Here is a 16,294-nt window from a genome sequence, read left to right on the forward strand (position 1 = left end):
GAATGCAGATCCAGTGTGACAAAACATAATGTATAACACTGATTTGAACTGGTAGTTATGCTTGGGATGGGTGGCCGTGCTGGCCTTTAGCTCATAGTGTATTTCTGGAGAGGAGACTGCAAAGGCATGTGGATATGGATATTAGGTAAGTGTTAAGGAAAGGAGCTAGGCATTTGCTCTCTTATTATGTAGAAAATTATTTTAAGTTTTTAAAATGTGTTTGTTTACAATCAACCAGTACAAGGGATTGAGCCTCCTACATTCTAGACTAATGTGCTTTTTTTTCCCCCACTAGCTTTGGGACCATCTGGATCACACAATGTTTTTACAAGATTTTAGACCATTTCTAAGTAGCAATCCACTGGACCAAGATAATAGAGCCAATGAGAGAGGTCACCAAACTCACACTGACTTTTGGGGACCAAGTCGGCCTCCAAGGTTGCCAATGACAAGAAGATACAGGTCTCGCGGAAGTACTCGTCCCGACAGGTCGCCAGCTATCGAAGGGTGAGTTGTTGTTTTGAGTTCTTAAGGGCTGTTTAGATTGTTACTGGCATAATCCAATCTTTATAAAGTCCTCAGACTTTTGTGAACAAGACAGAAATATAAACAGGATGAAAATGAAGCTAAACTGAATGTCATACTCAAGAATTATCATTTAAGGATTGGTGATTAAATAGCTAGTCAGTGGTGGCTATTTAATCCCAGCACTTGGGAGGCAGAGGCAGGCGGATTTCTGAGTTCGAGGCCAGCCTGGTCTACAGAGTGAGTTCCAGGACAGCCAGGGCTACACAGAGAAACCCTGTCTCAAAAAAACAAAACAAAACAAAACAAAAAAACCCCAAAAAAGACAAAAAAAAAAAAAAAAAAAAGGATTGGTGATAAAATAGAGAGCTTCTATAGCATTTTTATTAACATCTCAGAGGGGATTTGTCAAATTTTAGAAAAGGCTAAGTTTGATACTTCTCGCTCGTAAGCATTTGGCAGGCTGTGAAGAGCATGAGTTCAAGACCAACCTGGGCTAAATATTAAGACCATGCCTCAAAAAGAATGTGGTAGCACACACCTTTATTCCCAGCCCTGGAGAGGCAGAGGTACATGGATTTTTGGAAAGCCACTCTGGTCTACAGAATGAATTCTAGGACCATATAGTGAGACCATGTCTCCAAAATAAAAAAGAAGATAAATAGATAAAAAGAAAAAAAAAGTAAAAGAAAAAGAAATTTGAAGGATATCAAAAGGTAAACCAAGTATATCCCATAACATTGGGATCTGTCTTAGTTATGAACGAAAGCATGGAGTTGTGCATGTGTTTTCAGAGGGCTAAGAGTCCACTGTAGCGGGACAGCATGGCTGGAACTGAGAACTCAAATCTCCATCCATAAGGAGGAGGTAGAGGGAAAGTACAGTGGCAATGTCTTGGGCTTTTGAAACCCCTAAACTTGCCCCTAGTGATAGATTTCTTCCAACGAGGCCACTCCTCCTAATACTTCTTCGCAAATAGTTCCAACAATTGGGGGCCATTCTCATTCAAACTACTGCAGAATGCAGAGATCTGATTTAAAGATTTAAGTAGATGAGAACTTAATATGAAATCACTTAACATGAAATCACTCTAGCATATCCTCTCCCATACCCTCCATCTTAAAACCATTTTTTTTTTTTTAAATAGGCTATTTGGATCTACCAGGTAGCTCAGGCTGGTTTTGAATTCCAGATCCTCCTGCTGTAGGCTCCCTGCTGTAGGCTCCCAGTTGCTAGGTGCATGCCACCAAACCTGCTTTGTACTACATTTTTGTTAAAGGAAAAGGAATCTTTTTCTACTGCCCCTTACTCTGTGCTCAGAATATTTCCTGAGCTCTGTGTCCTAATGTTTCCTGCCCACGGATGTGAGGAGAGCTAAATGAGCAGAGAGTTAACTTTGTATCCTTTACTATGAGGTGGCAAGGAGGGTGCTGTGGAGGTTGGTTTATGATTAGCCAGCTGCGGTGCCTGCTGATCACTTAGACTAGAGTAAACACTGTGTTTGAACCGAGTTTGGTGGCACATGCTTGTAACCCCAGCATTTGGGAGAATCAGGAGTTCAAGCTGGCTTCAGCTCTCTAGTGAGTTTGAGGCTAGTCCAGGCTCCACAAGCCTTTAGATGAAACAACAAACTAAACAACAATAAAAAGCATGTATCAGGTGAGTTGTACTGTATAGTCAATATTTTTTTCAATGTGTAGCAATCTTCTGAGGATTTTTATTGTATTTATTTTCATTGTAGGTTTGTAAGTTTAGATTTTGGCTCCGTTTTGTACATTTTGGTCATTTAAATTATTTCTTGATGAATTCTTTCCTTTATATAATCACTATTATATATCTTTAAATAGATCCACCTGTTTTCAATTTTATTTCAATTTTAGATGTTGTATTGTGAAGTGAGACTGCATGTTTTTATGTGCCCAAACGTGGACCATATAGTCAGTAGCAGTTTTTTTCTTCTTACTTTTCTTAGCAAGTGGAGACTATTTCTTGAACTATGTATGACCAGAAAATACCAGATTACTTGCTAAGGGTTCTTGATGTAGGGAATTGATGTGGAATCTACTTTTCACTAATGGGACTCTAACAGTCTGCTGTCAGGAATCTGGGATGCATGTCCCAACACACACATGCTCTCTTATGAAGATCCAAGGAGAATACTAGTTTTTTACTTTGCAAAGACGTCATGCTTACAGATGCTGCAACCACCCTCCAAGTTATGGATGGAGGGTGTGGCTGATGCTGAGGACGAAGAGGGATGTGCTCTATTGACTTCATCCCCAGCCTCTAGAATGGAATTAAACACATTTTCTATTGCTTATAATCTTTTCTTTTTTTGCTTATAATCTTCCCACATTGTTCTGTTTAGACTAAAACACAAGGTTATTAATATCTTTCTTCCTATTAGACTTTTTAAAATCTTCTTGTCAGGCTGCGCTTTCCATGGCCTACATCTTAAGATCCTGTTCACCTATTTCAATAGACAGTACTTTTCAAAAAGTAGCTGTTGAAGATCATCAGTGTGTTCTAACCAGGAGTTCCTCTGAAATATGCATTTCCTGTGGCTGTTCACTGACGTAGAGCACTGTCTTAGTCAGGGTTTCTATTCCTGCACAAACATCATGACTAAGAAGCAAGTTGGGGAGGAAAGGGTTTATTTGGCTTACACTTCCATGCTGCTGTTCATCACCAAAGGAAGTCAGGACTGGAACTCAAGCAGGTCAGGAAGCAGGAGCTGATGCAGAGACCATGGAGGGATGTTCTTTACTGGCTTGCCTCCCCTGGCTTGCTCAGCCTGCTCTCTTATAGAACCAAGACTACCAGCCCAGAGATGGTCCCACCCACAAGGGCCTTTCCCCCTTGATCACTAATTGAGAAAATGCCTTACAGTTGGATCTCATGGAGGCATTTCCTCAACTGAAGCTCCTTTCTTTGTGATAACTTGCTATATGTATAGAACAGCCTGGCCTTGAATTTGTGATCTTCCTGCGTCCACTTCCTGATTACAAGGATTACAGACTTGCACCACCATGCCCAGTTTGTGAAGTGTTGGGGATTGAGCTAGCCCAGGGCTTTGTGCAAGCAAGGCAAGCACTCCATTAGCTAAGGTACATCTGCACCCAGAAAGGCCTTTGATTGTTATCCTGCATCTAAGAAAGCTTTTTACCTACACAGTATGGTTTAAAGAAGTCATCCCTAAATTTTAGCATCATAGCTTTTTGATACCAGTCACAACTTAGGTTTTAAGAATTGACATTGGTTGTTAACTTCCCCCCTTATTTTAAAAATGTTAGTGTTTACTTTTTAAATGGATTAAAAGACGGTGTAGTGGCTATTCCTGGTTGTCAACTTGACTATATCTGGAATGAAAAATAATCCAGAAAAATTCTCAAATAAATGAAGTGAAGGCTACATTGGATCATGGCAAAAGTCAGTCTCAGCCAGTGAATCAATTTCCAGACTTGAACCAGTTTGCCTTGAATGAAGGGGTGGCCAGGTTCCCCTGAGGAAGGATCTTGATAGGAAACCTAAAATTTCTGCTGCTAGTCTTTTCTCCAGTTCTTCCCCAGAGGGACCTATATAGCCTTTTATAAGGGTAACTAACTGTACACTGTAGGAAAGGAAATAATCAGACTTTCCAGGGTCTATTGGATACTGGTTCTGAATTGACAATGATCCCAGGAGATCGATCCCAAGAAACATTGAGGCCCTCCAGTTAAAGTAGGGATTTATGGAGGAAAGGTGATTAATGGAATTTTGACTGATGTCTGACTCACAGTAGGTCCCTGAACACAACTTGTGGCCATTTACCCAGTTTCAGAATGTATAATTGGGGTTGATATACTTAGAAATTGGCAGAATTCTCATATTGGTTCCCTGACCTGTAGAGTGAGGGCTATTATGGTTGGAAAGACTAAATGGAAGCCTTTGGAGTTGCTTCTGCCAAAGAAAACAGTGAATCAAAAACCAGTATTGTATTCCTGGAGGAATTACAGAAATTACTGCCACCATCAAGGACTTGAAAGATGCAGGGGTGGTGGTTCCCACCACATCTCCCTTTAACTCTCCTATCTGGCCAGTGCAGAAGACAGATGGATCATGGAGAATGACAGTTGACTATCGAAAACTAAATCAGGTGGTAACTCTGATTGCAGCTGCTGCACCAGATGTAGTTTTGTTTTATTTTGTTATAGTTATTCTTTCAATTAAAAAATATTTATTTTTTATATCCAAGTACACTGTAGCAGTCTTCAGACACCAGAAGAGGGTATCTGATCTCACTACAGATGTTGTGAGCCACCATGCAGTTGCTGGGATTTGAACTCAGGACCTCTGGAAGAGCAGTCAATGCTCTTAACCACTGAGCCATCTCACCAGCCCTATTCTTCCAATTTAACATCAATTGGTATATAAGTTGAGATACTAAAAGAATGTTCCCAAGGGATATTGCCCCATTGTAAATTTACAAATGCAATCTCAACTGTACATGAAACAGTTACGTCATGTTAGGCATATTGTTATTGTTTTATGTGGACATGAGATATTATTTATGTCAAGTTGACAAGGGGTAGATTGTAGTGGCTATTCCTGGTTGTCAACTTGACTATATCTGGAATGAACTACAATCCAGAATTGGAAGGCTCACCTGTGATCCTAATCTTGAGGCTGGGAGATACAAGTTTCTGACCTGGATCTTGGCATGGAGATCTGGAGGCATAGTGGCTATGAATTCCAGGAGACTAAGGCAAGGAGATCTCAGAGTTCAAGGTCATCTGGGACTGACAGCATTACAAAGAAGCAGCCCCAGTTAGACTTTGATATTGTAATCTTACCAACTTTTAAATAGACATACACAATGTATGTAGTTGAAATAGGCTCAATCATATACATGTTTTATTAATATTTTATATGAACATATCTCTTCATATACATCCAGTTTGTCCCCATCTAGGGGGTTCTCTTAATTAATCCAACAGACATTGCTTTTCCTCTTACCAATGGTTCTTTTAGATGTTGTGCACATAATAGTGAATGCAGTCATGAAAAAGTGTCTTTTTGTGGATTTTAAGTACTAATGAGGAAAAGTAGGCAAAATGTTGAGTGTTGAGCAGTGCTGAGTGTGAGGTAGCGTGCAGGGAATGGAGAGAAGGGATGTGGGAGACATAAAGGTTCCTGAAGGACTCAGCAAAGGCCTTATTGAAAAGGTTAAATAAGTATGTGAATAAACAAAGGAAGTGAAGGACAGAGCTAGAACATGCCCCCAAGGAGATACACCGGTGTGGAGCAGAATTAAGTGAGGCGAGTATTAGGAGATGAAGTCTCAGGGAAGTTTTTGGCTTGTGGCTGGGAAGGTAGATATTCAAACATGCAGAATCTAAGGGCTTTTACTTGAGTGGACCCTTAGGTTTAATTTATGTCTGTCCACTCTGTAGAGCAGAGTAGAGAACTGAGGGCAGGGAGAGAGTTGGAGAGCGACCTAAGAAGCCACTGCCTTAACCTGAGCTAGAAACGCCAGTGACTTAGATGAGAATAATAAAGACTTGCTTGGGTGTAACGTTGAGTATGGGCTACAGCATGTAACAGAAAAAGAGAAAAGGGGGGCACAAGGTTGCTGGCCTGAGGGACTAGAAAAGTGGGGACACTGTGACATGGAAAGCACTAAGAAGAACAGTTTGGAAGAAAACATTGGTGATTTTGTAATTTGGGACATGGTGAGTTTGAAGTGTTTGGAGGTGTCAAGTGCAGGTAGTGAGCAGACAGCACATTTGGCTGGAAATAAAATATGGAAGTTATTGCCTGTTTGTGGTATTTTAATTTACAAAGTTGGATATAAGAAGAAGTCAAGACAAAAGATGGCCTAGTCGGCCATCACTGGAAAGAGAGGCCCATTGGACAGGCAAACTTTATATGCCCCAGTACAGGGGAATGCCAGGGCCAAAAAATGGGAATGGGTGGGTGGGTGGGGGTGTGGGAGACTTTTGGGACAGCATTGGAAATGTAATTGAGGAAAATACGTAATTAAAAAAAAAAAGAAGTCAAGAAAAAAAATAGAATTTCTTGGCATGGCAACCTATACCTGTATTTCCACCACTTAAGAAACTAAGGCAGAGGAATTGCTGTGAGTTTGAAGCCCTCTGTATTCCATAGCAAGTATTAAGCTGTGCTACACAATGAGATCTTGCCTCAAGGAAAAACAAAAAACAACAGAAAGAAAAGGAAAAAAAGAAAACAGAACTCAGAGACCAGGCCTGGGAGAATGAGCCAGGCACACCATGGAACTGTGTGAGGAGTCTCCTGTGGGCTCAGCGTGGGACTCCCCTCTACATTTGTGGGATTATTTTGCTCTTCTGTAGACTAGTTGAAAGTGCAAACTTTTACATACTTTTAACATTTACCTTTAAAAAGAAATTATGTAACCACAAGAACTATAACAGAAAAGTCAGTATAAAGAGTGTGTCTATTAGCTGACGGTAATTTCTGAACAAAACTTACTGGGACCGCTCTGAGCAGTCTCTCTTTGGTACTTCCGATAAAGCTGAGCCAACTTCTGACTTTTAGAGGGTGAGGAGCAGAATGAGAATGAGCCCTGCTAAGGAGGTGACCCTGGCAGACTCGGCATTTGTAACAGGCTGCCTGCAGAGCTTCAGGGGCTGCCGCTGCTTTCTCACTGTTTACCTGCTTGTCAGTTCACCAGTGTGGTAACTGACTCCACGCGCTCCTAGTAAGCAGGAGGGCCTTGTGTGAGTTACCCCAGCCTACATTTGCCGTCTCATTCTTTCTGCAGCTCTGGCATTGAGGAACAGCTTAGCTAGGTGGTTCTGGCGAAGGGTTCCAGTTAGGTCATAGCTAGCATGCCTTCTGTGGGATAGTTATTTGAATACTTGAACTGGACATAGAAGACCTGCTTCTGAGATGGCTCTTTCTCTTGAAAATTAGCAGGAGCCTTAGCTTGCTCACCATATGTGTCTCTTCATAGAGCCCTTTCCCCGTCCCCGTGACTTGGCAGCTCTTTTAGAGTAGATGATCTAATATAGATAGAGGGAGAAGGAAAGAAATCATGATAACTTTTGGTATTATAATCTTGCAAGCCACAGTCACTTCAGTCATATCTTATCTAGAAGTTGATCACTAAGTCTAACCAAGTTTGAAGGGAGAGAAATATTGGATAATTTGTAGGCATATTTGTCTAATAGTCTGATATTGGCTGATAATCAACATAACTGAAGTTATGTTGATTAGCTTAATGCCCCTTTAAAAAAGGAAATGGGTCCAGAACTCCATTGGGGCAGCATCCTTTGGACCCTTTCTCATCCTGGTGTCAAAGATCCAAGGAAATATTTTGAAAGCCACATCATAACATCAGGTCATTTTCTAACCTAATTTAAAAATTTTTGTTAGTCTAAAAATTGCAGAACTCACAAAGAGCAACAATGAACAGATGTACCATAGGTAATGGACTGATTTCTGTTGGTGTCTTTTGTATAACAAGCAGTGGAAACTATTGGAGTGTTGATTGTTGTCTAGTCAGCCACAATTATCTGTGGAATACTTTTTTTTTTAAAGATTTATTTATTTATTATATGTAAGTACACTGAAGCTGCCCTCAGACACTCCAGGAGAGGGAGTCAGATCTCGTTATGGATGGTTGTGAGCCACCATGTGGTTGCTGGGATTTGAACTCCTGAACTTCGGAAGAGCAGTCGGGTGCTCTTACCCACTGAGCCATCTCACCAGCCCTGTGGAATACTTCTTATGTGCTATTTTATCTCACTTTTCCTCTCTTAACAGAATAATACAACAGATCTTTGCAGGATTCTTTGCAAATTCTGCCATTCCTGGATCCCCACACCCCTTTTCTTGGTAAGTGACCATTCTTTTTCTATATTGCATTACTTGAATAGTACCATTTTAGGTGCTAGCATTTCTGTACCATATAGAAAGAAAACTTGCATAGGTGAGTATGTGGATGTGCCTGGGATATTGGATTACTTTTTTTTTTTTTTTTAACCAAACCAAACTCAGTCAGAACTCAGTTTTCCTTGTTGATGTTCAGGGCAGCTGGCCTGGTCCCCTAAGATGTTGCTGTCATGCCTGGTTGTTTTCTGTCTTGGTTTGAGTTATATTGGGTGGGGAATGAGATGGTCCCTGCCAGGCTTCGGATCTGTTTTGCAAGTTTTTCTTATGGACCACACAGAAAGAATTCCTGAAGTTGAGATCAACATATCATTTTATCTTCTTTTCTTTTTTTTAAACATTTTTTAAAAAGATTTATTTATTTTATATATCATGAGTACACTGTAGCTATCTTCAGACACACCAGAAGAGGACATCAGATCCTATTACAGATGGTTGTGAGTCGAGTCACCATGTGTTGTTAGGAATTAAACTCAGGACCTCTGGAAGAGCAGTTAGTGCTCTTAACCACTGAGCCATCTCTCCAGCCCTACCTTCTTTTCTTAAAGTAAGAAAGTTTCTCAAAAAAACAAAGCCACACTTAGTTCAGTTTCAGTGACACTTAGGTATGGTAGGGCTTGCAGACAGTGTCTTCCTAAAGCCATCTTTCCTGCAGTTATTTGCGGTTTCTAATATTGCCACAGAAGGACTTTCTGTCCAGTCCTTCCCTCATCTACTCCACTTTACAGCCTCTGGTAACTTTAGGTGTGGCCTAGCTAGAGCCTGTGCCTGTCACCCAAGGCACTGCACCAACAGCACCAAGAAAGAAGTCTGGCCAAGTCCCTTTGTAAGTGCTGAGCCACGATTCACAGGAACTGTTGTGACTGCTTTTCTACCAAAAGTCCTTACTGTGCAGGGCACATGCCGCCTCTTTGAATGAGGGAAGTCTGCTGTAGATTTGGGCCAGCCAAAACACACTTTAAAAAAAAAAGCACAGAGTGCTGTAGCAGCTAGAGGGTATCACATTTTGTTCCAGCTAGGGAAGAAATTGTTGAGAATAAAAGCATCTCTCTAAATAATCTGTTTAACTTTTCAAATACAGAGACTTTGCTTGCCTCTGGATTGTAGAGGGCTAGTGACTTGGAGCTCAGAGAGAGCAGTACTCCACTGCTAGATCCACTGTATTCTGGCAGAGAGCCTGGTCACCCACCTAATCCTGTCTGTCTCATCTCCCGTATAGGAGCGGGATGCTGCACTCCAACCCTGGGGACTATGCCTGGGGTCAGACAGGCCTTGATGCCATTGTAACCCAGGTGAGGAGCTGTCTTTTTGAGAGGGTGTCTGTTTGATGTGTCTCATGGTTCCACAGACTCCTGCTACTTTCTGAAATGTTAGTCACTCTTCTCTCACAGATAGTGTGAGCTTTTGGGTTTCTGTTTTTACTAAGAGGATGGATGGGCTATGGGCATCCATAATTTCCATGTTCCTACTAGGCATCCCAGGATTTCTAGAGGATGACTTTACCACTGGAAGAAGTAAATACTTTTCCTGTAACAAGAAGTTCATTGTAATTTGTCCTCTTGTTCAGTCCTGTGAAAAACAGACATTTCACGGAAGAATAGGGTCTCCCGTGTTAGCAGGGGTTTCTGCCAGACCAAGCAGAGTAGAGGAAGGAAGCAGAGATGAGAGCTTCCCATGCAGTATAATGCTTCCACTTGTTTATGCTCATTGTTACCTGATTGGTTTTCATTTTCCTGTGGACTGTTGAGAATAGAAAGCACGTTGTTTATTTCTAAGTGTTCTCATAGTCAGTAATATATCCATCTCTTGGCTTTTTGCTGCTTTCCATACTCCCACGCCTTCCTTCTGACTGAATAAAAATTCTAATCAGTTTATATTGGTTTTTATTAAGTTATAATTTTATCCAGGACATCACAACTCTTTTGGTATCTTAAATGTGCTTTATGCCCAACTTCAGTTACGAGTCTTCCTTATAATCATGACTTACACTGGTGTCACTCTGACATTGGAAAGCAGCTCTGAGTGTTCCAGCCCGGGTAGGAGTCCTGCACAAGTTAAGAGCAGCGAGCATTCTTAGTGCCTTACTGTCTGTCCTCAGCTGGAAAGGCTCTCCCCAATTACGGAGCTAATGAGCATTGCTGCATCTTCTTTTTGTAGCTTCTAGGACAGCTGGAAAACACGGGTCCCCCTCCAGCCGACAAGGAGAAGATCACATCTCTCCCAACAGTTACAGTAACTCAGGAACAAGTCAGTAAGTTTACTTTCATATTTGTTCTGTCTTCCTATGACATCTGATCACTCAGTGCATTTCTCTTCTAAAGGCATGGTTCCCTAACATTTCTGTCTGACTACCAGCTATGGAGGACCTAGTTAGCATACCTGCTTTCTAGGTCCCACAAGAAATAGGTAGTTGTCTGTACAAAACTTGATTATAATTAGTACAAGAACTTACTATTGGAACCAAAACTCACTAAGTGATTAAAAAAGCTGTAGAAAATAGTGTTGGGCCTATGATCCCATAGGAAGAAGACAGATATGAGGCTAGGATTCATTTCACATGTAAGGTCCAGTCAGGTAAACAGAGACATGGTTTGAAAACTTTTTTACCGCCTAAAATTGAAACTTGTCTTGCAGTTTGAAGGTGTTCTAAACAAGCCCCCCCCCCCCCCTTTCCCTATCTGGTCAGACTGTCTCTCTGCTCTTCAAGTCAGAGACCATTCCACATCTAATAAAAGAATAGTTTATATCAACAAACAACACAGCCCTGCTGGCGTTCTTCCATGACCTCATCCTTCTGATAGGGGGTCCTCAGATGGAAGAGCAAGGGTGTGAGAGATCTTTAGGAAGGTTCTCCTGGAAATATGTTAGATGCAGTGAAGAGGAGAGAGAACAGAAGTGGGAATTGGGGAGACTCTACCTGGAGTTCAGATTGTGTTCTAGTGATGGTTGCAATGCTGACAGAAAGGAAAAGACAGATTTAGAGGTGTGATTTTCCGATTGTCATGGAGGCACACAACTTTAATCTCAGCACTATCAAGGTAGAGACAGGAAGATCTCTGAGTTCAAGGCTGGCCTGGTCTACATAGTGAGTTCTAGGCTAGCCAGGACTACATTGTGAGATAAGCAAGCAAGCAAGGAAGAAAGAAAAGTTCAATTTTAAAAAGAGTTAGTTTTATTACTGATTACATAGTAAGATGAAGGAGGCAAAGGATTATTAAAGGTGATTGTAAGGTTCCAGAGCTTTATAAAGGCAGCACTGCCACCATCAGTGATGGACAATCATGAACTGGCCCTGGGTCTGCTGAGATGCTGTGACAGTTAATTCTGAATTTATTGATTTTGAGGTGCTAGCTGAGAGTCCACGTAGAACTGAGTGGGACTGTCTTGAGGTTGGTGTTAGGGGAGTCAGCTGGTGTGAGGTTTTGTGTGTATTTGGATTGCTAGAGTTAGAGTTGGGATGCTGCCTGGAAGGCTGTTGGTTGTCGCAGCCGTGACGTTGAGTGAGAGCTGGAGTTAGGATGAGGGATGGGAGGGAGGAGAAGGGAGGAAGAGTCTCTTAAGGGGCAGTTCTCCTCAAATGCTTCCTCCTTGATCATCATCAGGGCCTGGAGCATAGCTCAACCATTATACTATTAACCACATTTCTGCAATTCAGAATTTGCCACTTGGAGCTCTCACTACATTGATTTGGAGTCCTGAGTGTACTTGTCCTCTGGTATAGCCTTTAACAGCTTCAGAGGACCTTGGGACAGCTACACTGAAGAGCGTAGTAAGGAAAGCACAGGAGACAGGTAGTTAAGGCAGGTAGTAGCCACTACTAAGGGTGCTCAGTCCCTGATGGTGGACAGGTTGCCACTGTTTTCTAGGCAGGACCTGCCTGACAGGCTGTCACACATTAGGCAAGATGCTTTCCCTATTTAATAGACAAATAAGTTTCTTCTCACCCGTTTTTTTTTTTTTTTTTTTTTTTTTGTGGCTTGTTTTGTTTGGTTAGGCAATTTTTTTTTAGAATTAGTTATTTATTTGCTTAATGTATTTGAGTACTTTTTCTGCATGTAAGACTGCATGTCAGAAGAGAGCATCAGATCCCATTACAGATGGTTGTGAGCCACCATGTGGTTGCTGAGTATTGAACTTAGGACCTCTGCAAGAGCAGTCAGTGCTCTTAACTGCTGAGTCATCCCTCCAGCCCTGCTTACCTATTTTTTAACTTAAAAACTCCATTTGTTTTGTGTATGTGGGCATATGTACCACAGTGCATGTGTGGAGGTCAGATAACTGTGGAAGTTGATTTCTTCTTCCATCATGTGAGTCCCAGGGACTAAACTTAGGTCATCAGGCTTGATAGCAACCCTTTTATTCGCTAAGCCACCTTACTGGGCCAGCTCTGCTAATTCTTCTAACTCATTACACTAAAGATTGGGCCTATTATATGATTCCTACCAGGTCTATTGGGATTGGCCCCATTCATTTGCATGTCTATTACTATTTCTGTCTCCATTTTGAATACAATTCATACGTCTCATCTGCCAACCACTTAGATATAACTTTTCTCCTCCATCCCCTTGTTGTGTACAGTGGGGGACACCTACGTTTCTTGGGTTGTTAGAGACATCTGGTTTGGTTTTGTTCTTTTTTGTTTATGAGGTAGACTTGGTAGCCAAGGTTAGCCTTGACCATCCGTGCTTCTGCCTCTCCCATGCTGGGGCTATAGGCCTGCATCACTTGCCTGCTCTTGGTTGTTTCCTTCCTTCCTTTTGCTTGTCACTTTAAAAGTGCACATCTTCCTCCAACAGATACGGGTTTAGAATGTCCAGTATGCAAAGAAGATTACACAGTTGAGGAGAAAGTCCGGCAGTTACCCTGCAACCACTTCTTTCACAGCAGCTGCATCGTGCCCTGGTTAGAACTGGTGAGTACAGCGGCTTGTCCCGTGACAGGGCAGCTGGCCCAGCTGGCTTTGGCTGGGCGAGGCTGGTTCAGAGTAAAGATGTGGCTGCAGTTCAGAGAGCCAAGTAGATGAGATTTTAACTTCCTTGCGGACCCTAGTACTGCTGGCATTGTTTTGTTTAATTATCATCCTCTCGTAGTGCTTCTAGCCACAGGACAGCCCCCCCCCCCCCCCCATGGCACTCCAGCAGCTTCTGAAGCACAGCTAGCTGATTGTGGTTGTCCCCATGGTGACTGGGCAGAGTTGGAAAGCTGTAACAGAATTGATGTAGAATAGCCTACCTACAGAGCCCAGAACATTTAACTTTCTGTCCTTTAAAGGTTTAATTTTTATTTTCTAATCATGTATCTATGTGTGTGGTTGGAATGGGTATGTACACATGAGTACAGGTGCCCTTGGAGGCCAGGAGAGGGGATTGTATTCCTTGGAACTTTGATTACAGGCCATTGTAACTCCTGGGTGCTGGGAACTGAACTCATTTTTCTGCAAGGGTGGTGCGTGCTTTCAACTGCTGAGCCGCTCTCCAACCCCTCTCTGTCCATTTAAAGAAAAAGTTGGTTTAGTCTCACCGAGACTACATGAAGAAATGGTGGGTAATTACCTTTCTGTCACAGTTGAAGTCACTGTTAGCAGTTACTTTTGTTTGATGTTAATGTGTTAGCTTTTATTAACTTCTTGGCTTAGAATTCTGTCCATTCTGCCTAAAATTCTATCCATGAAATATCCTGGTATGGCACTTTTCTAGTTGTCACCTTATAGGTAGGTTCCTTAAATCATAATTGGAGGTGAGGTGTCATGTGGGTACACAGGCATATGTGTGCATGGGGAGGCAGAGGTCAGCCTTAGATGCTGTTCCTTAAGAACTGTTCGCTTTGATTTTTGAGACAGTGTCTCTGGTTGGTTGACCTAGAACTAAACAGATCAGACTAGCCTGGCTGGCCACACCCCCCAGGGATCTGTGTGTCTGCCTCCTTACCCCTGACAGAATTGCAAACATCTGTCACTGGCATCTTACATGGGTTCTGCATTTGTTTGTAAGCATCTTACTGACTGAGCCATCTCCCCAGCTTGATTTTGGGGTTTTTAAGGGTTTGATATTCCAGCTTCTCAGGTCATGCTGTTCACATGGATTGATATCATTTTGTTTCAGCATGACACATGCCCAGTATGTAGGAAGAGCTTAAATGGTGAGGACTCTACTCGGCAAACCCAGAGCTCTGAGGCCTCTGCAAGCAACAGATTTAGCAATGACAGCCAGCTACATGACCGATGGACTTTCTGAAACTAAAGACCACACCTGAACCAGGGCTGCCTGCGTTAGTCCTGTTATCATAGCTGTAAATTGTATCAAAACTAAACAAACAAAATAGTAGATGGATTTAGGAATCATGTAAGAAACCCCCAACCCATAATATTAATGCAAACGAGTGTATTTCTTCTCTAAATTTAAAGTTAGGACTTACAGGTGGAATTGTATCGACAACCAAATGCCTCTTGTTCCTGAATTGAGTGATAGTTTTATAAGTGTGAAACTTAATTATGTCAGTTTTCTCCTGCTTGAGTAGAATCAATTCCTTAAAGTCTAGGTAGGGTTCTACTGTTATGTTGTCTTGTAATGGATGTCTCTACCTCCTCCTTCAATCTCTATCCTACCATTAGTGGATTTCACAGCAAATAGAGAAGAAGCCAGAGCCCTAAGGTCTTTTTTTTCTTAATTGTATAAGAGTACAAGTATCTGCTCCTGGCCCCATTAGCAAGGTAAGACTAATTCAGGGGTCTGAGACTCTAACGCTGTTCTGTCTTGATGATCAGAGAGCAAATCAAGAAAATTACAGTGGGAAGGAAAAATGCCGTGTCACTATATACTTTGATTTTCTTATTTTAGTTCAGGAAGCACAGTTTCCCTAAACATCACCATGGCATGTCTTACTTAGCCTTGGGTTGGTAGAAATCTGATTTTGGTTCCTCTGTGACATTAAATTGAGCAGCATATAGACGGGAGATGTGGGAGATTTTACTACTGAAATGTTCTTAATGACTGTCAACTCATTGTTTATTGTCTTTCATACTAGAAACCTTACAATAATTTTCTTCATAAAATAATTTCCTTCAAAAATACAATTCCTTCATTAAAAATAGGATTATTTTATTACTGCTTCTATACCAGTTTACAGTTTTGGTAATTCATTGTTTATTTAGGAATTAAAGTTGTATGTTTCTTGTTTTAGTTTGTAAAGCTCATTTTTCATGTCTGAAACTTTTCCTGTTCTGTTCACTTCTAGCTATACTTGGAATCAATCTGATCAATGTAATCATGGCCAAAACAACTTAGTTTGGGAAGGTAGATTGTGTTTTACATTCTAGCGATGCTCATACACATACTCTGTACGTGTTTGAAATGGAATAAATGGAGATTGTGGAGCATGTCATTAAGCTTCAGCGTCTCAAAAGGACACGCACGGTGGAGCCGCAGAGGAGCTGTTGGTGCCCAGAAAGGGCCTGGAGGCGAGCAGCAGCTCCATGTGTGGAGTGACTATAGTGCTTCATAGTTCAGAATGAGCAGAACAAGGGCGCTATAATTTGGTGAGGAGTCCTTCCCCAGGTTTTGTTGACTCACAGTCTGATTTGGGGGTAAGTGTGTGGGGTTAAAGATGTTTTTGTACTTTTTTAGAGGATGAAGAAGTTGGGAAGTGAAAAGAAAGAGATGGAGATTGGCGGGGTGAGGGCTGCTGACATAATAGCCTGCCGCTAAAGATTGTCATTAGAGGTATGGTTCAGAGACCAGTCCTGTGGCATGGCTCCTGTAATCCCAGCTATTTGGGAGGCTGACACAGGATGATCACAATGTAAAGGTTTGCCTAGGTTTCATAGTGAGTTCAAGGACAGCCTAGACCACCTAGTGAG

The 16,294-nt window shown here is 41.8% G+C and overlaps 1 protein-coding gene across 3 annotated transcripts in view; it reads left to right on the top strand.

The window, feature by feature from the left end:
* Rnf115 (ring finger protein 115) overlaps nt 1–15,821 on the top strand; it is a 63,559-nt gene extending 47,738 nt beyond the window's left edge. The window contains exons 2-7 of one of the 3 annotated variants that reach the window (XM_006501947.4): nt 296–507; nt 8,314–8,385; nt 9,659–9,731; nt 10,597–10,690; nt 13,236–13,351; nt 14,541–15,814. In XM_006501947.4, coding sequence (XP_006502010.2) covers nt 296–507; nt 8,314–8,385; nt 9,659–9,731; nt 10,597–10,690; nt 13,236–13,351; nt 14,541–14,672 — 699 coding nt within the window. In that variant the 3' untranslated portion in view covers nt 14,673–15,814. Of the gene's footprint in view, nt 1–295; nt 508–8,313; nt 8,386–9,658; nt 9,732–10,596; nt 10,691–13,235; nt 13,352–14,540 lie in introns of all 3 variants that reach the window. The other 2 variants (NM_026406.3, XM_030252773.1) reach the window with 2 other exon arrangements.
* Nucleotides 15,822–16,294: the final 473 nt, after the last annotated feature.

This window comes from Mus musculus, chromosome 3 (assembly GCF_000001635.26).
Source record: "Mus musculus strain C57BL/6J chromosome 3, GRCm38.p6 C57BL/6J".
In the NCBI taxonomy this organism is placed as follows: domain Eukaryota; kingdom Metazoa; phylum Chordata; class Mammalia; order Rodentia; family Muridae; genus Mus; species Mus musculus.